We start from the raw sequence: 25,108 nt of genomic DNA, 5'->3' as shown, positions 1-25,108 counted from the left end.
GACTCCACCCCTCCCCTTCCCTTTTTATTTTCACTATTTCACCACTGTTGCCTGTTTTCTTTTCCTGTTTTGTGAGGGCTCAGGGTTGGGTTGCAAGGATTTGCCAGCCATGGGGCACTCTCAATCTAGGAGCTTGCTGTCAATCGTGGAAGCTCCTGAACGTCTCAAGTACTATTTAGCGATGTGGTTGTCAGTTCGCGCATGTATTCATTCTCTTGAAGTTATGTTGTTGTTGTTTTTTTTTCTTTGCTTTATATGTTTTTACTTTTATTTTGCGATTTGGTGATTTTTGTATGCATTTTTTGTTATCTGGATACACAAATGATTTCATCAGGAAACTAATTTTGATACCTAAAAGGAAACACATAGTTTTGAAAACTGTCACAACGAATAAATGAATAAATACACACAAACAAAAACAAGATACATGATTATTTCTGTAGTCACAAGTGAAAGCGAACAAATGGCGAACTGTAAACTCACTAAAACCATACAAGATACCCAGACCAAGTGAAATGTCCATAACAAGGATGCGTCCGTAGGGCGTTGTTCAAGAGCAGCACCAAAAGAGAATCGCACCTAACCAGAGAGCCTAAAATTACATGGTTATTAGAGCGGTTTCCAACTAAGTGTCGTAAATCCAAAACTCTGGCCAATCACAACAGATGTAAACAACACAACGAGCCAATCAGAATTCGAAGCAAATACATGTAACTGGCGCCAAGCGCGGGAAAACGCGTGCGGCAAAAACACGTTTGGTTTGGATTCCCATTGGTTGAGAAAGTGGCGCGAGTTTTGTTAACCAATCACAGCATTGTAGTTATTCAAAACCAAAGCAAAAGCGAAATTACTTTCGACACTCAATTGAAAACCGCTCTATTAAGAGATTATTTACTGGTTCCTACTTCTTTTGCCCTTTGTTCACGGTCTCTATGATCAGTGTGGAGTAGGGATTGGGAGAGTAACTGAGAAGAGAAGACTGGCTGGTGGATTTACCTGGTAAAACAAGAAAATACATGCTTATAGATCAAAATTGGTTCTAACATGACAAAATAAAACAACCCGGATCTCTAAAATCAGTGTTCTAGCTGATAGTGCAAGGGCTAGGGCTAATGCTCAGAATGAAATTCATGGGTTCACTTAAGCACACTGCAGGTCTACTTCTCTGATCCACCGTTCTAGCCATTGGTATTGTTAGCTACAAGGTTGAGAGAAATAGCAGTTAAAAAGCTACACTACTGGACAAAAGTCCTATGGGACAAAGCCTGAAATTTCAAGCACTAACACGTCGGAGATTCAATTTCTCCTCCTAAGAATGATACATGCTGTTTTGTACAAGTTTCGTCAACCACCCCTCCCCCTACCTCAAATCACTTTTGACTTTCAAGTTGTTTTCCGGACACAAGGGCTCAACATTGTAAGGGGGAGGGGAGGGAGGGGCAAAGATTTCCTCTAGGCGTAGCTATAGAGATAAGAGGAAATCGAGTTTGTCTTAAGACGTTTGTCCAGGATTATAGATTCCCTACACTAACGGGTCAAAGCATTCCCTTTCCAACGCCACCCTCTCCCACAAAAGCACCAGTATTATACTGTATACAGGCAAAGCCCGGTCTCCTGCAAGGTAGGGCTCTTCTCTCTCTAGTGTAGCAGCTCTCGTAAGCTTGTAATTGTTTTAATTGTGTAGTAGCTGCTGTTGTTTTTAGGGTTGGGGGTATTGTTCTGTTTTTTGTTCTTTTGTTTTCTAGAAGCGTTGCAAGCCAATCACGTGAGACCTAAGGAGAGCTGCTACATCCCCTCTAAAATCACCCCGAGCACACAACCCACAGAACACGAGTAGATACTCACGTAGATTAGACGGGTCTGGTACAGGCAGATCCCCTGCATGGTATGAATGTCTGACTGGGTCGTGTCTCGATATACCTCTATCCTCAGAATCCTCGTCCATTTTCCTATCAGCTGCAGCCATACTCTGTGGTCTCCTTTTAAACAGGTTAAACGACCGACGTAGCTTGGGTTTAGTGTCAAATCCTGCAGCTTGCTCTACGCTCTCTTCTTCTTCCTTTGCCTTCTGCTCGTCATCTTCAACCTCTTCCTGTATTTTTACATCTTCGTCTTTCTTCTCTTCTGCTTCAGTTTCCTTTACGTCTTCTACCCCTTCAGCTGGGGTTTCTTCTTTTTGACTTTCTTCTTCAAAACCACCCGCTTCTTCAATCTTATCTTCAACCTTTTCCGCCTTCTTCCCGGATTTCCTCCTCTTAAACAAGTTAAATGACCTGCGGTGCTCGTCAGCTCTCTCTATCTGTACTTCAACATCTTCTTGTTCAGCCTCCTTCAACTCTATATCATCAGCTGCAATATCTTCCTCTGCCCCAATTTCAGGAGTTTCTTCTTCTGGTGCATCTGTTTCTTCAAGTTTTTCTTCTAACTTTTCAGCAGTCTTTTCAACCTTTTTTCTTTTAAACAAGTTGAATGACCTGCGGTGCTTGGGTTTTAATCCTGGCTCTTCTGATTTCTCTTCTTGTTTCTTTGCTGTTTGATCCTCTTCATCCTTTCGTTCCGTTTCTTTTTCTTCTTGTACCTCGTCATGTTTTTCTTTGGTTTCATCTTCACTTTCTTTCTTCTTCTCCTCTTTGCTTTCCTCGGGTTCTTCCTGCAAAAGCCACAGAAAAACAACCCCTTTTATTTCAACCCAGTTACTGGTTTGAATTTTACACTTGTGGGTAGCTAAATACGTTAGGCGACTTAAGCAACGACGACAGCAATGGCAACAACAACGTCGCAAAACAATAGGTTTAATGAGGAAAAACAATCGCTCTACACGTGCGTTTTAAATTTTGGTACATTTCTTTGCCGTCCTCTGTAAAACGACAACGTGAAATGGCCAAATTCAAGGTTTTGTGGAGAACGTGAACACACAACAGTGATTTTTTCCCTTGGACGCCACTCCTACCAATTTGGTTCCTGGATAGTTACCGTTTCTGTCGAAGTTTGAGCAGCATCACTCCAATATTTCCCGAGATATTATCGATTTTGTGATTTATCTTTGTACTGAAATGATTTGTGACATCAGTTTCTGAACAAAAACTTAAATATCTCTGGAACGATAGAAGATATTCACAAAAAGAAAACACCATTCTTTCAATTTTCTCTTTGAAAGGCTTTTCAAATAAGCCTTAGCGTATACGTTATTTTTCGCTTCATATGCATTTTAAGAGTGACCTTTTAAGCAAAATCTGGGGCGCTTTCGATTTAGCTAAAGTTTTTGGTGGGAAATTCAGGAAACTTTCCATATCAAATGGAAACTTCCCAAAATTGCTATCTCATCGGAAGACCAAAACACGTCTGGAATGGCGCAGGTAAACAACCAAAATGGAAATTTGGTGCAAATGGAAGTGAACATGTAATCTGCGTTCTGAACCAATGGAACGGAAAGAGAAGTACCTACAAAAGGTCGTTCGTTTGTTGCGGAAAATTTAAGTTTGACTCGCGCGTTCCATTTGCATCTTTACAAGTTAAACCGAAAATTGGCTTTAGGGAACGCGCCTTTGGTTGTTCTGAATCTATCCCAACCAGACGTTCTTGGAAATTTTCATTTTAGCCCTTTAACAGTTATTCAAAAGATGTACCTCTTCTGTTAATTTTAGCATCTCGGCAATGGTCATTTCTTCCTCTTCTTCTTTCTGCTCTGAGTCACGTGACGGCCCAGCTTGTGGCACTGCTACAATAACAGGTTCCCTGTGTGGCTCAGGTTCTTCATCAGTTTCCTTTGCGCGACCAGAGTAACCAACTCTTTTAGGTTTTTCTTCATCACTCTGTTCATAAGCTTCAATCTCCATTGCCAGTTCATCCAGACTTGACTCTATGTAACGCTTACGGCGTGGAACGTGTCCGTTCACCACACCAGACTCCGCGCCGTTCATAAAGACCGCGGATGGTTCATCCAAGGGGGAGCTTGGGGCACTGGTCCTTTCAGCGTCTGAGAGAGAACAAGAGATACAGTCAAACACACTGCTTCTGGAATTTAAACAGCATTTCAACTTGGTCGACTATTCTAGTTATTCTATTCATTCTCATTAATGTAACTGGATCACGAAAGCATGTTTTAGAATTTCCTTGTTTTGCTACTCATCAGTAGCCTACATAGTTGAAAGCCAAATATTCCACCCAAAGTTGTAACAAAAAAGAAGGATTCTGTAGCACTTTGGAATCCGCACATATACATGTCTTTTCCAGCTTTTGTTTCACCCGCAAAAGCCGGAAAAAGGCGTCTGCTCTTGCAGGCTATACAGTCATGTTACATGTGGTAATTCAGTTACTTTATTTCTGATATTTAAGTGTCTAAAGTTCCTCATTCATATGCCTATGAAACTCATGCTAAGAAAACCAAAATACCTGATTCTCTGATGACCATTTAACTATAATGAGTGACTGAAGTTTAACGAATGGTCTTTCAAAACTATGGGTCTTGAAATCTTGTATTTTGAGTAGTTCTTTACGTTTCAAATTTTTTACAAAGCTGTCTCAGATTCTCACTGTTTTTTTTTTTTTTAATTCAGGAAACTGTGATAATGTATAAAATGGCTACCAGAGGAACAGCTAAGGTTGGAGGTCTTGTATACTTATCTCTGAAAGTCTCCATTTAGAATTTTAAAGATCTTATAGGCTCAGGTTCACATTTAAGAAACTCGCAAAGTCTACATGAACACGACCAAGATGACAGCACGAAAAAAGACTTTAGTGAGCATGCGTGTGGCATAACCGCGTTTTAAGAAGGTAAAACGGTCGTGAAATCGCAGAGAAGTTCTAGTCTTACCATACATGTATTACAAAGTCCAATTTGACCATACACTATCACTAAAGCTCCTAATGTACTGCTGTTACAGTGAATGACCAACTGACAATTTGCATAATATAACATTCATGCTAAGAAAAAAACCATTCAAGCTAATACTAATAATTACAGTCAATCCACGTCACGCGTGACCTGTATTTTTGAAATTTGAAGGGAGTTTTGAAATTTACAGGTCAGTTTCGAACATCGCCAACGAGATTTTAGAGTTCCCACAGAAATTTTCCTAGTTTATTGACGGTATAAAGCTATGACTTTTTCTTTACATTACAGCATTAACTATTTCCTTGAGTATTTTGAATCTTTTTTCCCGTTAATGCGTCTTTTTCGGAAAGATTTCCAGAGAAATGTTCAACATTCCATTCAAATGCGGGACATTACAACGAGGATTTCGAATGTTCATTTCATTCTAGGAAATACTGGTCACGCGTGACGTGGATCGACTGTAAAAGCCTTACCACTTGAATGCACTTTCCGCTCTAAGCCAGTGATAACGGGTAGGGTGGCATCAATCACTTTCCCATCCTTATCAAAAGTGAACTGAAAAAAGAGAGAAGGACAAACAACATTCCTTCCTTCTGTTTTAATGGCTAATTTACATGATTTTACGAACGTGATTGAATAAAAGACCATATTTTTAATGTGCACAGTAGATGAAAGAAACTACAATTGCACATGCAACTTAAAAAAATTGCAGAAAGACAGCCTGAAAAACAGCCACGAATATTTTGGTTTTATCAACTGAGAACTTTGATCACCTTCTCAACTCTGTTCATAAACCAAACATTTGTTTCTACTCCCCACCGAAGCGGCGCCACAGTTTCTTTCAAAACTAACCCTCTTATCTACTTGAAAAAAACAGTCAGCCTTCGACGAGATTCCAACCCTTGAAACCTGCGATAAGGGAGTTTTCGCATAGGGCTAACCTCCAAACTTCCTTTTCTAGAAGTACTTTTCTTCTTAGTTTTATTTGTATATATAGTCTGCTTCTGGAATTCTCTGTCTGTCTGTCTGTCTGTCTGTCTGTCTGTCTGTCTGTCTGTCTGTATGTATGTATGTATGTATGTATGTATGTATGTATGTATGTATGTATGTATGTATGTAACGCAACGCTCCCTGGGGAGCGTTGCGTGACTCCGGGCGGAGCGGCTGCGAAGGAGACTAGTCAACTGGGCCCAGTTGTTCAAAGCCCGATTAAGCTAATCCTGGATTAACGCAAACTTTGACTCGAGTTTAATTGCTAATCAATAAAAATTCTTATAAAAGATTTTTGGCCCTCGGTTTTTACTTAGAGTTTTCTTTACCTTTAGCTAGAAAAATTAGCCTTTAAAACCATTTTTAATGAGTGAGATGAAAGCCTCGATTAACTTCTAATCGTGGATTAGCGTTAATCGGCTTTCGAACAACCGGGCTCTGGGAGCTGGTCACTTTGCAAGTTCAAAATATACCCACGAAAACTTTGCAAGTTCAAAATATACCCACGAAAACTGAATGTCTATATTCGAAGTAAATACGTAAAATATCACGTGTGTGAACTGCAAATGACGGATCAGTTTAATACATGAAAGAAGTTGCACAAAGAAAGCCCAAAGAAAAGCTTCAATTGCCTACATATTGAATGATGGTTTTCAGTGATGTTTTTGTTTGTCTCACCTCTAAGCTGATGTCTCCTTTAGAGTGCTCACTCTTGGACGATCTGGGCAGGACAGGCAGGATAAGCCGGCATGTCTGGTCTCTGTTCACAGTTGACAGGGGGACAATTACTTGACCCAGGTAGTCATCTACAAAAGCAAGACAAGATGAGAATCAACAAACAGTAGCTAACACTGAGCAGGGGGTAGTATAGTGAGTTGTCAGAATGGCTGGTGAGAAAGGTAAAGTTACACTTTGAAAATACGCAATACAGTGAAGGTATCCGACACAGCAAGAGCTTAACCCAGCTCTGCAGTATGCCAGGGATGGGAGCGTACTCCAGGCTTCAGGGGGAGGATCCGCCCAAACAGGACACCTTTTTTTACCCTCATAGTATGCAAAAGGTTAGTGAAATTCAAAATGTTTAGTACTTTCAAGGGTCACAAAAATAGGCAGAACGCGGTGGTGTAGAAGTTAACACGGTGGACAACAGATCTGAAAATCAGTGGTTCAAAAGCTAGCCTTTGCTGTCGTGTTGTTTCTTTAGACAAGACAGGCAGTAACTTTACTCCATGCTGCCTCTCAGCTCTGCAATAGCCTAGCATCTTATCCATGGGGAAGTAGTAATTGCCACATGCTAAGGAAAACTAGTGAAGTTTTGGCTGTGTGGGTCACCTGTGGCTCCTCTGCAACTTTAGGTCTACAACTACTGGAGACGATTAACGGTCTGCTAAGAATGATCATAAACAATGATCTACTTGAATTTATACTGAACAGGAATTAAACAATTAAAAATTCTTGAGAATGTCTTTATTTATGATTATGCTTGGAAAACAAGATTTATTTGGTTTTCAAACTCCACACTTCTAAGTTTAATCCTCTGTTAAATCTTAAATTTGCATTTGTGGTCATCCACATAAAGACAGGTCTTATCAAGAGAACCACAACTGCAAAATTCCAATTCAACTCAGAAGTCATGGTTGAAAAGACGCTGTGGAAATGACACTGGAATTCCCATTTGTTTTAGATTTTAAACCCTTGAGAAAATGCATGGAATCCCTTTAAATAACACCCAGCTTTACAAAAATCAAATGCCTGATACGACCTGTTCTTGAATGGAGGGTCAGATTTTTATTTATTAGTATTTGAACGACCTGGTGCAACAAAGAGGTAAGTGATTTGGGCTGGTCATCCAAAGTCTGAATGAATGCCAAATTAGAGCAAAATGCAGAGAAATCTGGATGCCAAGGCCAAATCCTCAATCCCCTTCGTTTATTAACTTTATTACTAGTCTTTGTTATCATGCTTGTTTCAATTTTTTAAAGGAGAATTTCCAAGTTTCTTTAAAAGGAAATAATCTTGTTTTGTTCACCTTGTTCTTCAGTAAATTCATTGTCATCCAAATGACCATTAGCATCTGTTCAAAAAAATTTAAGATAACAATCTGAAATGTTTAGGTTACTAATTTTAAAGTTTAAATGCATCAGGGGTTAAGAACAAATTAGAAATGATTTATATTGTTTAAATAATTTAATAGTTATGGTTTTAAAAACGGTTTATTGTAAATGGTGTTTTATGATTTTAATGTTTATGTCTTTAGGTATTAACAAAAGATGGTAAAAAAAATTCCAACAAAATCAAATAAATCAACGTTACGGTAAATATTAAAAGTTTTCCAACACAAAACATTTAATGAACAGAAAATATGAAATTTAAATGAAATTTATTGTGCAAACAGAATTTTAAAGTATTGTGGCCAATGAAAAACATTACTATAGCTGTTTAAAACAAAATATCAATGTAAAAATATAATTATTTGAAAAGGAAAATTAATGAAGAAAACGTTACATGATGATCTTGATTAAAAATATTTAATTATTATCAGTCAAAATTAAATGAACCTGACAAAATGTAAATACAAAGCAGCCTTGCAGCCAGTATGGTTAAGGACGCACCATGAGATTCAAAGTAGCCAAAGTATCCGAATCGTCTGTAAAAGTTATTCATCGCTGCTTGGCAGAGACTTACCCCAGCGGATTGGGACTTTTTAAATATTGTTGCCGAAAAAGTGTAAAGTATTTGCAGTAAATAAAAGCAAAGATTGAACCTGTTGACGTTCTTTGTGCAATGTCACAAAAAAAAAGCAAATAATGTAATAAAGCTATGAAGGTGGGCAAAGATACATGTAACCTAAAGGCAAGTTGATTTCCTAGTTGCAGTAGAATACCATCCACTTAAGTGTTGCAAAATACATGTATGACAAAAAGCCATATTCATGCAGTGACTCCCACTCGTTCATAGTTCATAGTTCGTTCAGTCCATTGACTGATGCATAGAAGACAGGAAAAAGGCAATACAAAACTCACCTTTCTCAGTTTTTTCATAGTCATATAGATCAAGTGTGATCTCCTTGGTTTTTGGAGTGATGTCACTAGAAAAAAAAAAGTGACAAAGATTAACTTACTAAGGGGAAAGTCAACATTAGTTGAATTTTCCTACAGCTACAACCTCCCTATAATGATGGCATTTCTTTGGAGGTATTTGTAAAGTATTATTTTTGTCCACTCCCCCATATTATTTTACTCTTGCTATTAACTTATACAGTGTAATAGACTGGGCAAGTACCTGGAAATATGGGGCTCATGGCTGGGTTGCAAGGGATTTGCCAGCAATGAAGCAGACCGTCTGGTGGCGGGCTGACCACATTGGAGGCCTCTGGTGACCATCTGCCATTATGTTATGCAAGAGAGTGGGCTAACATGGACTCAGTGAGCATACACTTTCTTTGTAGTGTTTTCAATTAAAATTTTTGTAATTTAAAACTTAATTAGTATTGAGAATTGATCAAAATCATAATTATTTCAATTGATTTGTGGTTGGTAAAGCACAATCAGAACTGTTTGGTACATGATTAATGACTGGTTGTTGGATAAACTTACAAAGTAAAATATTCATTCCAGAATGGACTGTCATTATCTTTGACCATGCTGGTTCTCTTGCGCTGTAATGGACTGCTGGTTGATACAATGCAGTATGGACTGATGGGCCCTTTAACAGGTCAAACACAATTATTAATAGCAATGATAAGAGAAGAAAAGAGGCAAATTATGAGCTTATTACATTGAAAATTAAGTACAGCTGTATAAGGATGGCTAACATTCTCAGGGACGGAATAAAAGACAGTGACACCCTTCTGTAAGAACATTATTTTTCTTAACACTCCTAAGAAAGATTGAGTTACTAAAATGCAAACTGTACCCCCTCCAGACCTGGAAAGGGATGTACTTTAGTATGCCGCATAGTTAAAACAACCCAAACCCCAGTCTTTTTCATTTATACCTTAAAAATCACCTATTGTTGGTTTTTAATATTGTTACAAAATGTCTAAAATTATAAACAGAATATGAAGATCTAGGTGGCAAAACATTAAGCCAAAATTACATGCAGTAAAAATAATGCTGAATATGAACCCTTCCCCCTCTCCCCCACCCAAGAAAAAGGGAAAAAATTTAAACTAGCCCCGCTAAATAATTAACCATGTAAAACCATGGACTGCTGTTTTAGGCTCTTAGCTTTTTATATTTGTCAAGCCCTACCCATTTTGGAATGAAAATTTTCTCCAATAAATGTTAGCTCCCAGCCTGAAAACAAACCATCCCAAAAGTGAAGTCCTTTTGGCAAATTTAAGCTGTAGCGCTTCACAATTTGATAACTAACTGTCTTACGGTGGTGTTCACAATATTTATTATTAAAACATAACTAAATATCAGCAATGAAAATAAAAATTCTCATACCAGTTTTATCTTTACCACAAAGACCAGATGCTTTTATGACTATGAAAAAGAAAACAACATAAAATTATACACATTCATAAATTTTAACGAGCTCCAGTGGGATGAAAATCACATCAAACAGTGTAGCTTCTTGCCAAGGAAGACATGCCTGGTAAAAACAGAAGTGCTGTAGGGTGTTGGTTCTAAGATTTGAGATTATTTTAGCTTAAATGGAGTCATAAAATATTGGTGTCACAAGCAAAACGTATGGCCACTTAAAATTAATTAATTAATTATTTCTTGCATACTATAGTGCAGTTGTGGACCCAGGCCTGTTAGAATTTCTTGTAGCTCTAAGTTGGCTCTATTAAACTTACAACCCAAAATCAACATGTGTATTCTCCTCACTGTGTCCATACATTTCTTATGGGATTAGTTGGGAGAACTTGTTTGATCAGGAACAGATACGTTATTGAGAATGATGTATTATTCAGTAAATTATGGCACAGGGAAACTCAGAGAAAAAAAATCTGAGTGCTCCCAATTCAGGAGTCAAACCAAGATCTTCCAATTACTTGTTTGGATGCTCTGCCACTGAGCTACAGGAGACTCGTGGGAGCTAAGGCCATTAAAGGTTCATGGGACAAACATCCTGCATACTGCTAGGAGTGGAATGTCAATAAGTGGCATATGTGCAATGAAAGAAATGTGATATAATATTTTAAGCCTGGTGAACAAATGAAAATGATGTATTATTCAGTAATGACACAGGCAAACTCGGAGAAAAGAAATTCTGAGTGCTCCTACCAAAAGGTTAACCTAAGACCTTCCAATTACTAATTCGGATGCTCTACCACTGAGCTACAGGAGACTCATGGGAGCTAAGGCCATTAAGATAAATTATTGTAACAGAAGTTATTAGTAGATGCTGGTCACTATAATTGTGATTTAAAGGATTAACAAAAACTGGTCACACTTTTGAAAGTTTCGCTGTAAGCAGTTACAATTAAATATAACTAACCTTTAACAAGAAGTTTTCCTTCTTCTCCAACACATGATATTGATGATTGAGAATTAAGCCTTTCCTTAGATGAAGCAGAGCTCTGCAAAACCACACCAAAAGAAAATACAACAAAAATTAATGAAAACAGCAATGCACATTGTTTTATTGTATGCCTGTAAACAACATCTGACCAGTTACAGTGTAGCTCATTTGTGAAGGCTGGTGGTCCAGGAACATGTTTCAAATTTGCACTCAAATATAATTATATATATTCATATAACTGTGTGCATAAACAATGTTATGTGTACTGTATCATTACCCTTGAGTTTACCTTCTATCAAATGAATTCATTTCAATTTAAAGATGAACAGTGTGCAGCATTGTGTTAATCAATGACACAAAGTCCATCTCAAGATACCCAGCATGAAGTGACTAGGAATAATTTAGTACTCCCCCTGGATGGGATGCTAGTCAATCACAGGATACCCAGTATGAAGTGACTAGGAGTATTACTACTTCCCCCTGGATGGGATGTTAGTCCATCACAGGATACCCAGCATGAAGCGACTTATCTAGGAGTATTACTACAGTTCTCTCATCCCACCCCACCCTCCCAACTCATCAAATGAATTGCCCAGGACAAAACGCTAGGGACAGTTCTCTTTTTCTAACAGTTATGTGGGTTTTGTGTCCCTTACTACTTGTAGTGGAGGCAAGTTGTTGTTGTGGTTTAGATGTCAGACTTTTGACCAGAAGATCAATAGGTTGGTGTGCGTACCGTAAATGGGTACTGGCAACGTACTGCTGGAGGGTAACCCTGCACTGTGGGCTACCACCCTATTCAGGGGGATAGTGGATGTCTGCTGTTAATGCAACACCAACAAACTGTACCATAATGTGACAATTTCAGTTGAAAATTATTTTTTTAACAAAAGAACCAAGACGTTAAAAGATATTTTTGCACAGTTTAAGAAATATCCAAACCAACCCAAAGAAGGTCAATTTAGGGCTGTCCAATACACTCGAAAAGACTCCAGCCGTAAATCCTTGTAGTCCACTGAATTACTGAAGTCTAGTTGTTTTGTTTTGGGGTTAGGATGTCTTACCAACAGTTTTCCATTGGAGTCGCATGGATCACATGATCGATCACGAGTGGAGTGGAAGAGAGTTTATTGGACTCACTTGAAGTTTAATCGTACGAGACTTAAAAAAAAAACCATCCGATACATGTACATGACTTTGTAAGTAACTGAAGAGGGTAGAAATGTCCACTGAAGTTGCATGGATTGCACAGTCATGAGTGGATAAAAGAATGAAGTATAATTATTTGTACTTGCATTGGCTTACGTCCGGTTAAGTAGTTACAACTAGACTTCCGCTAAGTCCATCCCACTGTACTTATTGACGACTGGACTCAGATTGTGTATATTGGGCATACATGTGTGGAAATTTCGACAGAGACAGGGTGATCGTAAGCCAAAGTTTCTATTAAGAAAAGTACAGTATATGAAGAAGTGACACTTGATTTTACAGAGGGTATGGTGGGATGATCCAAACTAAGAAACCTGCTGGGAAAGGGGTAAGGACAACACAGTAGATAAAAAAATTTCCATTTCCTTGAAATTAAGAAACTCAATGTTATGATACCTTAAGGAAAATAGTGAATTGCAAAAGTATTTAATTCAAAAGCAGGAAAACCCGAACAGTCTGCTTCTGACTAAGACAACTTGGCGTTGTCTCAAATATGTTGCTAATTTCATTTTTTATGTCCTACAGCTAAGAAAACACTTTAGTTAGCAATTATTGGCTAAACAAAAATATAACAAAAATATAACAAATTTAAAAAAAATTATATTTACACATGTAATTGCTGTATTAAACTAACAGTAACTTGATATAATTCCGAAATTCAGTTTAATGTGTTTTAACAAGCAGATTGAGACAGATACTACATTGCCAACCAGTGCTAATTTTAAAATACTTCGTAGCTTTTATAACTTTATGTATATACGTAATTCAGCCTCTGGCTGCAAAGTATGTCAATAAGGTATCTGTCTAGCTAAGGTATCTATCTAGCTATCTAATGAAATTATTTATTTATTTCCAAATAGCTGTTATGTGAAAACACATTTCTCAGGAAAACTATCATTGATAAGGAAAATGTGAGCATTTCTACCAATAACTGTACAATGCACTGTTTGTGATCCACTATCAATAGGAAATTGATTTGGTGGTGTGATCTTCAAAAGCACATTTTATTCTTTTCACATGGAAAAAAATCAGTGATCAATGAATTCTCAAACAAAAGAATTCTGATCACTACATGTATCCAGCTCGCTTGTAAAAATAATAAAATATCATCAGTGCTGTATTTTACATTTTAAATCAGCTTTTGCACTAAATACAGACATACCCAGAAGAATTATTGCCATAAATTAAAATATAAGTTGTACATTTAAGATAACACGTAGAGAGATTTAAAAGATATCTTCATAAAGGCACACAGTTTGACAAGAAAATCTCACCTTACCTTCAGCCGTCTCCTTTCGTTCGTAAACACATAAACGTGAACGTTGACAAAGTAGTTGTTTTCAATCTGAACAAGAGAGCTTTTCATATTTGCCAAGTTTAAAAGTAAAATCTGTTTATCCAAGAGAGTGGTCTAAAGTATGGGCAGAGACTTCCAAGTGAAATAATATTATTATTGTTTCCTCAGACATCACCAAGCTCTCAAAAGTAAAATTTCCACAGGAAGTGAGAGTCATAGCAATAATTAAGGGCTGAAAATTCAGCTGGCTATTAAAAATTATTATTCAGAATTGTGACCAAAATATTCATCAATAATAAAATATTGAGATGAATATTTATAATCCCAAGAATAAAATGCCAGCATCTTGTACAAATTTCTCTGAAGTACACCTAGTAGACTTACTTCTCCATCTTAAATAATAGTAAGACAGAGATCATTCAAGGATGTAGGAAAACAGAGAACCGAATCAATTATTTATACAGACTACATTTGCATGACAAGGGATGGCAGGTGGCAGTTTTATTGGGATGAAAGAAAGTCTTTTTCACAGTTTGAATTTGGCATCAACTTTACTCCACCAGACGTTCACCCAATTCAGTACCAGTTTATAGGTTTAGATAAACATCAGTGAGAATAAATAGCGTGACTGCAAAAGTCACCAAAACACAAAACCTTATAAATCCACCAAATACTAAATGCTTTCAATAAAAGAGATCATATGGACAATTGCAAGAAAAACATCTGGTTTTTATTATTAATAAAGCTTAGAAAGCCTTTATGATAATAAGGAGAGAAAATGCTGTATTCAACCACGTTTATTAATTCCCGACTACTCTCAATTTAATCTTGTGAGGTTTTAGCAAAAGTAACATTTAGTTCTTTCATCAAATTCAGGCAGGTTAGAAAGAAAGTATCACGCAAATTTGATCTCATTTCAAAACCCAAAAATGTTAGACTGTCAACAGAAAAAAAAAAATTGTAATTGTCTAGTTTTTGTTATAAATTATCACCCCAGTGCAATAAAATTATCGATCAGTGCCTCTGGCTAGAGACAGAGTAGGTTGGAATGGATTGAAACTTGAAAAATGTTAGGCTAATGTTTTTCAAGTTCTCATATTTTTGTTTCCAAAATGCACTAGAAGAGATCACGGGTTGTTCCTAATTGAAAAATTGAGTTGATTTCTTTCCTCCTGTTGTTCTACAATTTATTTTGTAGATATAAAGTGAAGGTCTTATTTCACCATTTTTGACAAAACCTCATGACACTTACAACGTAACCTTTAAGGCCAAAAAATTAATAAAGAATTAAATTTCTATCATCACGATTTTTAGACAGTCTGTCTTAATCGAAGATAATTATGCAGATTCTACTGGCCGACTTAAATTTCACATTATTGAGCAAAAATGTTATTATCTGTTATAATTTATGCATTTTGTTATTAATCTTGGGATTTTTATAAAAGACTCACCAGGCTTTAAGTTTCTTTATTGGACTTTTCATTGTAATTTTGACAACAAAGAAATCAAAACAATGAACTTGAAAGTTGGGTTTGAGTTTAATACTCCTTGTCACTTCATGCTGGGTATCCTGTGGACTAGCATACCATCCAGGGGGGAGTAATAAAATAAATATTCTTCGTCACTTCATATTTTCGTAAGTTACATGACCGTACTACAAAGCAAAGCAAAACTCACCACATCTGAACTTAGCCGTTCCCTAGATGTGGCATCAGTCAGAGGAATACTGGTAATGGTTTTGCAGATCACTTCTTTGACTTTTTCTTGTACTTCATTGCCATCCACTTCACTATCCTGAGAATTTTAAAAATCACGATGAGTTCATCATTAATTTTAAAATCTTTACCTCCCCGGTATCATCATCATCATCATCATCATCATCTTGATCAATGATCATCATAAACTTTCTTTACCCTCGAATTTATGCAGTATCACGTATGGCTGATTTCTTTGAGCAGACTTAATCTAGACAATATTATTATGGGAAAATGGTAACAGCTATCAGGAATATAGAATAATAGAATTGTTTTTTCCTACATGCACTTAATTATTTTAACTTTACTGACATTTATTAACGTATTTCTAAGTAAAAATAATTAATTTCAATTTTAGATTATTTCCTTTACACAAAAAATTATCACCCATCAATTGAATACTAACTATGGTAAAATTCTGAATACTCCTTCCTCTACGCCTTCTCACTGCACCTCATCACAAATATAAGCCTCCAAATCTCAGACACTAAAATCCTTCTATTAAATACAAGTGTTGCACTGCCAAATATAAGCCCCGCGGACCATTAAGGTTAGCTATTTTAAGCTTTAAATTAGCTTAGTGTTCTACTTGCCATTATTTTTATAATTATAAAAATAATAAGCCCATAAAGTGTCCTTTGAACAATTTTTATTGGAAACATTGACGAAACGTTATTATTGTTATTTATAGATGTATTTTCAGTCCGTGACACAGGCATACTCGGAATAAAAAATCTGAGACCATTTATTCACCAGGCTTTCTTTCACCGATGCATTATTACTACCATTACTATTACTATTATTATAATAATAATTATTACTATTATTATTATTATTATTATTATTATTATTATTATTATTATTATCATAAATTATAATTATCATCATCATCATCACCATCATTTTTAATCTAACATTGCAAGGTATTGAGCTCATCCATAGAAATTTGTGCAGTATATAGTAAGTTCATCATCATCATCATCATTATTACTAGTGTCTGGTCAATAGGACCGGGTATCTCAATGGGTGCCAGACAACAACAGGTTGCCTAAGGTAACCCACAGTTAAACTTAACTGTAACATGTCTTTAAGCGCTCTAACACCTTCCTCAAAATTCTGGCTGTTGCAAGGATGACATTTTTTGTATAGCAATAATACAATTTGTATAATAATAATAATAATAATAATAATAATAATAATAATAATAATAATAATAATAATAATTATTAATTATTATTATTATTATTATTATTATTTGACATTCTGCAACATCTTGATCTCAGTTCACAATTCTCAGCTCCATTTAAAACTCCAACGCAATTCTTGCAAAGGAAATCATCCCTTGGCTTGTAAAATGAAAACAAATTGAGATAAAGCAGTTGTGAAGTAACTAAATAGCATAAGTGAGACTTCCCAGAAGCAAACGTATAACATTTCATACATTAACATGTCACTTTACAAAGTGGATGGTTGTCTATGACAGTCAGGCTAATTCTACAGTTTACATGTTATGATGTAGCAGACTCATTTCTGAGTTTAACATGAATTTAAACCTCAGACATCTATACGCAATAATTACTACTAATAATAAATTTTTTAAAGTTATTTCTTAATAATAGTGTTTCTGGCATTATAAAAGGACTTGCTATATTTTGGTATTGACTGGCAATACTTAACAAATTGTATAGTTTTTGTACCATTAAGGGAGAAAATAAAGTCATGCAAAATTAGCACCTAGGATTGTAAACATAGAAGAAGCTTGAAAGAAACAAATAAAGACAATCTAACAAATTCGATTTAAATGTTAAGATACACTAATTAAAAGGAACTTGATACACACATAAGTCACTTCATGACAAATTAAACACAGTCAAATAGATCTGGAGTGTCCTTTTACAACAAAGAAGGCATTATAAAGACTAATACTGAACACAGGTTGACAGCAAAGCTGATCTTGACAAAACAAGGTCATGGATAACATTTCAAACTAACAGTACCTGTTGCAGGCAAGTCTGGGGTGTGGGCGACACGAAAGACAAAACCGATCATACAGTAACTTACCCCATTTAAAACAGAGGAGTCTCCTGATGTCTTAACAACACACTGAAGTTTTGTTTCCTCACTCTGTTCCAAAACATCATTGCCAATCCCTGCTTCAAACCACAACAGATATTTTACTCACTTTTCTAAAACCACCACATCAACTAGAGAACAACACAGGCCATTCTTCACCATTTGAGCAATATTCTTTACCTTGCTTTGAAGAATCTTGTCCCATACTGGGATGCTAACAGATTCCCTTGGAACACTGTCACTTTTAGGGTACGAATTCAAGCTAATTTAAAAATTGGTAGTATTTCAAATGAAACTGGCAGTGTATTTTTTGTCAAAGCTGAATAATTAATGAGCTACAAGCTTGTCAAGCAGTGTTCAGTCACATTTTACTAGTGTAATGTTAGAACAATGTTTTCTGGGACGGGAAGACAGAAAGGGGTCTGGAAAACAGTTTACATTCCAGTAGAATTAAATCACTTGTGTTTTTTTTTTATATCAACAAGGCCAGTTTAGAATTTGAACTTAAAAAAAAATCTCCATTTAGCAGGCAGGGTCTGTAGTATTGAAAATCACTGTGTTATGCAGCTCTTTACAGAAAAAATTTAATGGCAAATTATGACATACAACTTAACAGTATTGGAGATTTAGAGGTAATTAGAGTGTGGCAGTTAATCTATAATATTGTTCATCATTATGCATTAAGCTCTTTTGTTAAATCGTTCACTCCCGGAACCACAGTTCTAACTTCTGGCTCTTGAAGCAAAATCCTATTAGAGCATGACCATTGAAATTTCAGCTAATAAGCAGAATTTAACTGGTTATGTAAACTTTGTTTTCCTACATGTATATCTGTGAAATGAAAATTAATTTTTCCCAGTTTTGGACCCAGAGTAAAAAATTGGATTTCTTGTAAAATAAACATAATATAGAACAAACTTTCAGATCCTCTTCACTGTAAGTGATCAATGTTGAAGTTCTTCTCACATTATCAGTACTTTCACAACAAGACAAGTAAAGAGAATATAGACAATCAACAACTGGAACATTTTTAGATGAAACACCAAATTCTTATACAAATAAATATCAAGGTTAAACCTGTAAGACAGTCAGTTTAGAAGAACTTAGATATTTTCACATTCTGAGCCCAAGAATCTTAAAATCAGTTGATTGTAGAGACACTGTTTGCTCATAAAATGAGACAGGACTTGGCAGGTGGTTAGCAGGTACATATACACTTGTATATGTAAACAATGTTGATTTAGCTGCAGATCGAAAAACATGTCGCTCAATCACTTCGCATGCAGCAATGCAGGCACACATTGTAAAGTATCCTAGACCTTTTCATCTAAGTGAAGAAGCACTATCAACTCACAACACGTCTTACTGATAAGATAATTATTATTACAGGTGACCACATACCCTAAACAATAAATTACCATTTTTATAATACATCATTGCATGCACACACTTAACTTAACTACTCATGGATGCTTTGCACCCAAAGATATAGAATCAAATTCAAATTTTGACAACAAGGACCAGAAAAAATACAATGTATATTACAAAAAAAACACTAAAAAATACTAGCATTTCTAATCATATTGAACATGAAAAAACTGAACTCATTGATAAATGGCAGAATGATGCAGAACAGTTACAATGTTACTCATCTGAGAGGAAAGTATATTGAGGACTGGCATGACACTATAATTCACATATTTTTATCAATTAGAAATATTTTTAATATAGAATCTATCATGTACACCGTAAAATGAGGCATAAAACTACCGGTAATACCTATTAATTTTTGTTTAACCCAAGAGGCACAGCCTTGTTTGGTCAATTTGTTCTTAATTTACCACTTCTCACAATGCTACAAAAATATTATTGATAGGAGAACTTTTTCTCTTTCAAAATTTGTTTGCAACTGCAAGCTTGCATTATTTTTAAAAATCTTTTGGCAAATTATTACACATAAAGTAGTTACACTGGGTGGAATGCACAGTTTACCTTAACTGTACATGTACAGTGCAATCACAATGAAAGATAAAGCAAGTTTAAGTGTCAAAAACAAGACAGTATTTTAATTCTGGGTTCTGATTTGGCATTAATAATTATTATAATTATTCAAAACATTGTCCATTATGATCCTCTATTTCATTAAACATGTAATTAAACATGAACACAAAATTCCCCCTCCCCTCTCCATCTGTCAGTTTTCCTATAGTCAGCCAGCTACAGTACATGTACAGTGTAGAATCTTATGGTGCAAAACTTAGGAACAATTCAGAAAGCACTGACAACCTACACGTCTTGAACATCTAAATAAGAAGTGCCAGAAAATATCCATACCTGTTACACCCTGTTGATCAGCATCAAATTTCTCCTTATAATATTAATGCTTGTTTAACCCCTGAGGTCATGAGAATTAAGGATGTGATCACCCAAGGTGAATTTTCTCTCCCTAGTACTTTTATGAGAAGTATGGAGACAAGAATTGGAGAAGTTGCTCTTTTATATTAGGGGTAAAAGGGTTAAATTATGTTTTGGCCTTTGAGCCATACCCCCCCCCCCCCACCGCTACCCTGCCATTTCCAATCCCTTCTATGGGTGGGGAGATGAGGAGGAGGAAGGATTTAGATATTTTCTGGAATTACACAATTTGCATCAGATCCAATGCTTTGTAGAACAAGGGCTGATCAGTATTGTTCTACAGTGAGATGCAAATAAATTATTATTCATGGCTGGATTTTCTGTTTACCTTTGTAAGGCATTTGGTTGACATCACAATCTCTGGAAGACCAATAAACTGTATGGATACTTCCACCTTTGATGGAGCAGTACTCAACTGAAGGGCAACCTTGAATCACAAAACAACAAAATTAATCATCAATAAGAACATAAGCTTGCAAGGCACAGTTAAAAAAAAGTGGAATTATCTTAAAGAAACCTGTTGCTAGCATACCTCTCCAGTGAGTTTCACCACCTGAGTTTCAAACTGAGTAGTTTTAGGTCCATTAGCAGTTTGATGAAGGACGTGAATCTGGAAGCCAAGATCTGCTGACTCCACATGAAATGTGATGCACTAGGGTGACAACATTATACACTTTAGAAAAATGTGTACAAAGTTTTACATTATTCAAAAGTTTCAAGTTATTATTTACCATGCATCTACTATAGCTTTCTATCACTAATGTTGAAACGTGATTGGTTATGCTGCTCATCATCTATTCCAAGACAGGCAGTGAGTAGTGAAAAGGTGTTCAACTTGTGCAGTTTAAACTTTAAAACAACAATGTTACTGTTGTAGTTGAAAGTTTTTGGTTTAAAATTTTTTTTCAAACCTGTCTAATTTTATTTTCCTTTGTGCAGTAATATTCATAAACTATGGTAATTGAACTGAGTGGAGTGCAATTTGGTCGTGATCAAAATCGAACGAGTTTGATTTGAAATCACACGTATGATTTCAGACCAAAATTGCACAACAAAAAGTTCAATTTCCACTTTATTACCCCAATTTTGAAATCACAGAGTATCATTGTCAATATTAATATTCTATTTTTGTCAATTCATTTCCATTTTGATGGGCCAGAGAAAGGATGTGATTTAGAGCAAAAAAATGGTGCAATTTAAAAATAAATCGAACTGTTGAGAGCCAATCAGATTGCAAGGATCACCAGTTATTTCAAAATGGGTGTGATAAATTACCATAATCTAAGACAAGACAAAGGGAGATTAGAATCAAACTGGTTTAAACATTTTTTAACCAAAAAAAAAAATTTAGTAAGATTAAATTTAGAGATACAGTTGACTATAAAAATAAGCAAAAAAACGGAACAACGTTTTGGTGTCATCCTGGCACCATTATCAAGTGAAGAATGCAACAGAAAAAATAATAATTTATACATAAAGTAAATGTGTGAAATAGAATAAATTAAATTAAGACTAAAAGTAAGGGAAAGCTTGATTGCTTAATCTTTGAAATGCTTTGGATCCGCAAGAAGAAACCGCGTCTAAACACCCAGTCAGACTCCATTCGCGCGAAACTATTTGTCTAACGGACATAACTCTCATTTTATAACACCTTCTGAATGAACACCGGACAATTACAGTACTTTTAGTCTTAATTTAATTTATTCTATTGCACGCATTTACTTTATGTATAAATTATTATTTTTTCTGTTGCATTCTTCACTTGATAATGGTGCCAGGATGACACCAAAACGTCGATCCGTTTTTTCGCTTATTTTTATAGTCAAAAAAAAATTTGCCCACAAAATAACTGAACCAAAAGGTCAGGATAGATTATTTTTTACACGCACACACATACCTGCATGTTTCCGCTTACACACAAACAGTAAACACTTGTAAGTTTAGGAGGAAGACATCCTGGACTGAGGCTGTCTATTACAATCCTCTGATTTTTCTACGTCATAAGAAACAAATAAAAGAAATATATATAATTGTCAACACTGCCAATCACAATTTTACAAAAACAATAATGTTAAAATTCCATGCACTGATTGGTTCATAGCTATTGCAAGGCTGTTGCCTAACAAGAGCCCGGTAGCCTGGGACGCCCAAGAAAATTCTTAGGGTGCCTAATTTTTTTGCAGCAGCACCTAACACTTGACATGTTGGGATCCCAACTTCTCGGCTTTTGGCCTTGTGGGCCCCTGGAATTTTTGTTAGGCAACAGCCTTTTATTGTCTGTAAGAGTACAGACAATAAAAATGCTGCCAGATGTAATGCATGTGCGCCTTCTCAACAGAGAATAAAGCCAGTTCTGCTCATACTTTTCCATGTTATTGTAAAAATACAAATCAACGGCTGCTTTCTATGGTCCATACTCTTATAGATGGGGTGACCAAGTCTAGCATGTAAACATTTCACTGAGTGTGTTTTGTAAAGAAATGAATCAGAGAAGTCAGCCTGCCTAGGCCCATGACCTGGGTCCTTAAAATGCAAATGAATTCTTAAGTGTTCAGTGTTTCCCAGAAAATCACTGGTTTATCATACAGTCGTAGTTGGGGCCTGATTACAGTGGAACCTCGATTTTATGATATGGCAAGGGGACAGCAAAGACATATCGTTAAATCAGGATATCATTGTAAACGAACTCCTGGTATATAAATAACTGTTGCCGGGACAGAATGTTGATCGTTAAATCGGGAATATCGTTAGATGGACAATCGTAAAATCAGGGTTCCACTGTAAAAGAAAAATTTCAGCCTGTTAAGTGGGGCTGAGATTTTGGCCCAGCTTGTAATATTATTACTGCAATTACATGGAGAAAGTTCCAACCCAGGTCAAAACTCAGCTTTTATTGAATGAAAGTTAAATTTAGCGTTTTTTTAAGCCGAAAAAATTGTCGGTATTTTATTTCCCATACAAAGTCTTATAACGCGTTCAAATTCTCAACGGCTGCCCGTAACCCAATACCACTTTGCACTCAAAGGTCATCGTCTCACTAGTTATTAATTATCACATGCTCTCAGCTCTAGTGACGCCGCGAACTTGGCAGTTTTATTCGTTTTATTGAGTGAAAGTTTAATTTAGCGTTTTTTAAACTTCATAATCGACAGTATTTTATTTCCCATACAGAGTCTTATAATGCGTTTAAATTCTCAATGGCTGCTTTCACTCAAAAGTCATGATGCCCACTAGTAATTAATTATTACACGCTCTCTTGTGACGCGAACTTGGGATGCCTGTGTTCTCAGTAAAGCTTTTAATTACTGAATGTAAAGCATTTTTAATATCTTTTTATTTAATTAGGTGTGTCATAAATATACTGAGCAGCCTATGACAAGCCCCCTGACTATGCCCCCAGGCACTGTTACAAGCCAGGGCAGAGTTCACTTCCCCTCCTGCCCCTCAGTTCACCAATTTTTTTTTTTTTTTTTCACAAGCCATCATCAGCTGTTACAGGTGTAGTTGGTCAGCTTGAGTTCTATAAAGAAATTACAATACTTTTGTTCAATCATTATTATATTGAGTCTAGACGAACATCTGCTTTAGAAATTTGATTGTAAAATTACCTGGAGTTTTGCATTTATTAGCATAATTTCTCCCTCCCCATGTTAATTTTCCCTCCCTTTGTATTCTTCAGACAATGTGCACATAATCTTATTTTGTATAATTAAAACTTTTTTTTTTTATTTAAGACTCCTATTTATCAAATAGATTATATTCGACCATGGCATTTAAAAGCTGGAGGTGCTTTTTACTTAACAATTTACACAAAAAAATTCTAACAGAAACAAACGTTTTGATATCGGGTCAACAAATCAAGACCTTAAGATTATTACCAGAGATAAAACAAATAAATACTCAAGTTGGTTAAAACCAATATGGTCAAATATAAGCTTACCAGTGCGAATCCGACACAGGACCGGTAAAGTTATCATTTAAAGATAAATAATCGAGATAGGAAAATTACCTTTTTGTCTTTTTGAAGCTGTTTATTTAGAGCGCGCAGCCACAACTTGACGATGTTCGGAGTGCGATCTTTCTCATCATTGCTATGTGCGTGCAGGTAGAACCAGGCAAGCGTCGAATTTATCCATTCGCAAGACTCGATCGTTACCGCTCGATTATCTTTGGTAAACGTTCTGCTTTTGCGGCCTTGCCGAGCGTCTTTCTCGCCATTTTTGCCCTTGAAAGGTCTTTGAAGAAACAAAATGACTAAAAACAAAAGAAGAAGGTGTACCAGACCGACGTATACTTTGACAGGAAAGGACAAATCCTGAACCGACGGTTGGGTTGACATTATAGATACCGCGTCGACAAAGCTTAAAATCTTTAAGATTATAAAGCAATGGTCATAAATGTAACCCGACACGCTAGTTACAAGCCATGAAAATTCTTGTTTAATCCTGCCTGCAACGAAGGAAAGTGACGCGTCGCGAAGGAGTTAAATTAATTGTTGGCGGGAATATGGCGGAACTTGATATGTGAAGAGCTACCTTCGTGTTGTTCGACCTTTAGGCGCGTGAGGCTCGCCACGAGGTGTTGTTATGAATTGTTCGCAGCCTTTGATCCGCTTACTCGTTGATTCACATGTTAATATGCCTTATCCATGAATATTTCAGAAATCCAGACAGACGTTGATCTTTGAATCATGCCAGCATGAATACATGCCATTCGTAGCAATCTTTACCCTTTGGCTTGTTATCGGAACTGGATGCGTCCTCGAGCTTTACACGGTTTTTAGTTCAGAAGAAAAGCCTGTTCCAATGTTCATATCTCCTTGTAGTGCACTTTCTTGGCAAAAAGTTCCAACTTCCAAGCAAGAAAGGCACCTTTCCTTGTCCCTTTCCGTATGAAAAGTGAACGGGAGACTGGAAACTAAAACTTTCAAGGAATTAATTTTTGGCATGGACTTTTGGACACTGGGATCAAAAGAATGGACTACAGAACTGAACCCCGTTAACTCGAAATCCCAAGGGAAACAAAAAATAGTTCAAGTTAGCGGGAGTTCGAGTTAGGGCC

The 25,108-nt window shown here is 36.2% G+C and overlaps 1 protein-coding gene across 7 annotated transcripts in view; it reads right to left on the bottom strand.

Moving 5' to 3' along the window:
* The window catches only part of LOC146469074 (uncharacterized), a 31,794-nt gene extending 6,852 nt beyond the window's left edge, over positions 1 to 24,942 (bottom strand). For 3 of the 7 annotated variants that reach the window (XM_085123719.1, XM_085123720.1, XM_085123721.1), the window contains exons 1-15: positions 24,057 to 24,942; positions 21,945 to 22,040; positions 20,580 to 20,699; positions 20,376 to 20,474; positions 15,483 to 15,599; positions 11,276 to 11,357; positions 10,276 to 10,314; positions 9,421 to 9,529; positions 8,848 to 8,912; positions 7,854 to 7,898; positions 6,503 to 6,630; positions 5,308 to 5,389; positions 3,627 to 3,976; positions 1,846 to 2,650; positions 906 to 996 (exon numbers count right to left, since the gene is read on the bottom strand). In XM_085123719.1, coding sequence (XP_084979845.1) covers positions 906 to 996; positions 1,846 to 2,650; positions 3,627 to 3,976; positions 5,308 to 5,389; positions 6,503 to 6,630; positions 7,854 to 7,898; positions 8,848 to 8,912; positions 9,421 to 9,529; positions 10,276 to 10,314; positions 11,276 to 11,357; positions 15,483 to 15,599; positions 20,376 to 20,474; positions 20,580 to 20,699; positions 21,945 to 22,040; positions 24,057 to 24,386 — 2,558 coding nt within the window. In that variant the 5' untranslated portion in view covers positions 24,387 to 24,942. Of the gene's footprint in view, positions 1 to 905; positions 997 to 1,845; positions 2,651 to 3,626; positions 3,977 to 5,307; positions 5,390 to 6,502; positions 6,631 to 7,853; positions 7,899 to 8,847; positions 8,913 to 9,420; positions 9,530 to 10,275; positions 10,315 to 11,275; positions 11,358 to 13,787; positions 14,211 to 15,482; positions 15,600 to 17,620; positions 17,713 to 17,812; positions 17,859 to 20,375; positions 20,475 to 20,579; positions 20,700 to 21,944; positions 22,041 to 24,056 lie in introns of those variants that run through there. The other 4 variants (XM_085123723.1, XM_085123724.1, XM_085123725.1 and 1 more) reach the window with 4 other exon arrangements.
* Between the last annotated feature and the right edge of the window lie 166 nt (positions 24,943 to 25,108).

The sequence above is a fragment of the Pavona decussata genome, unplaced genomic scaffold (assembly GCF_977016875.1).
Source record: "Pavona decussata unplaced genomic scaffold, jaPavDecu1.1 SCAFFOLD_127, whole genome shotgun sequence".
In the NCBI taxonomy this organism is placed as follows: Eukaryota; Metazoa; Cnidaria; class Anthozoa; order Scleractinia; family Agariciidae; genus Pavona; species Pavona decussata.
Note: the sequence above shows the minus strand (reverse complement) of the source record. Positions and strands in the feature narration are given on the sequence as shown.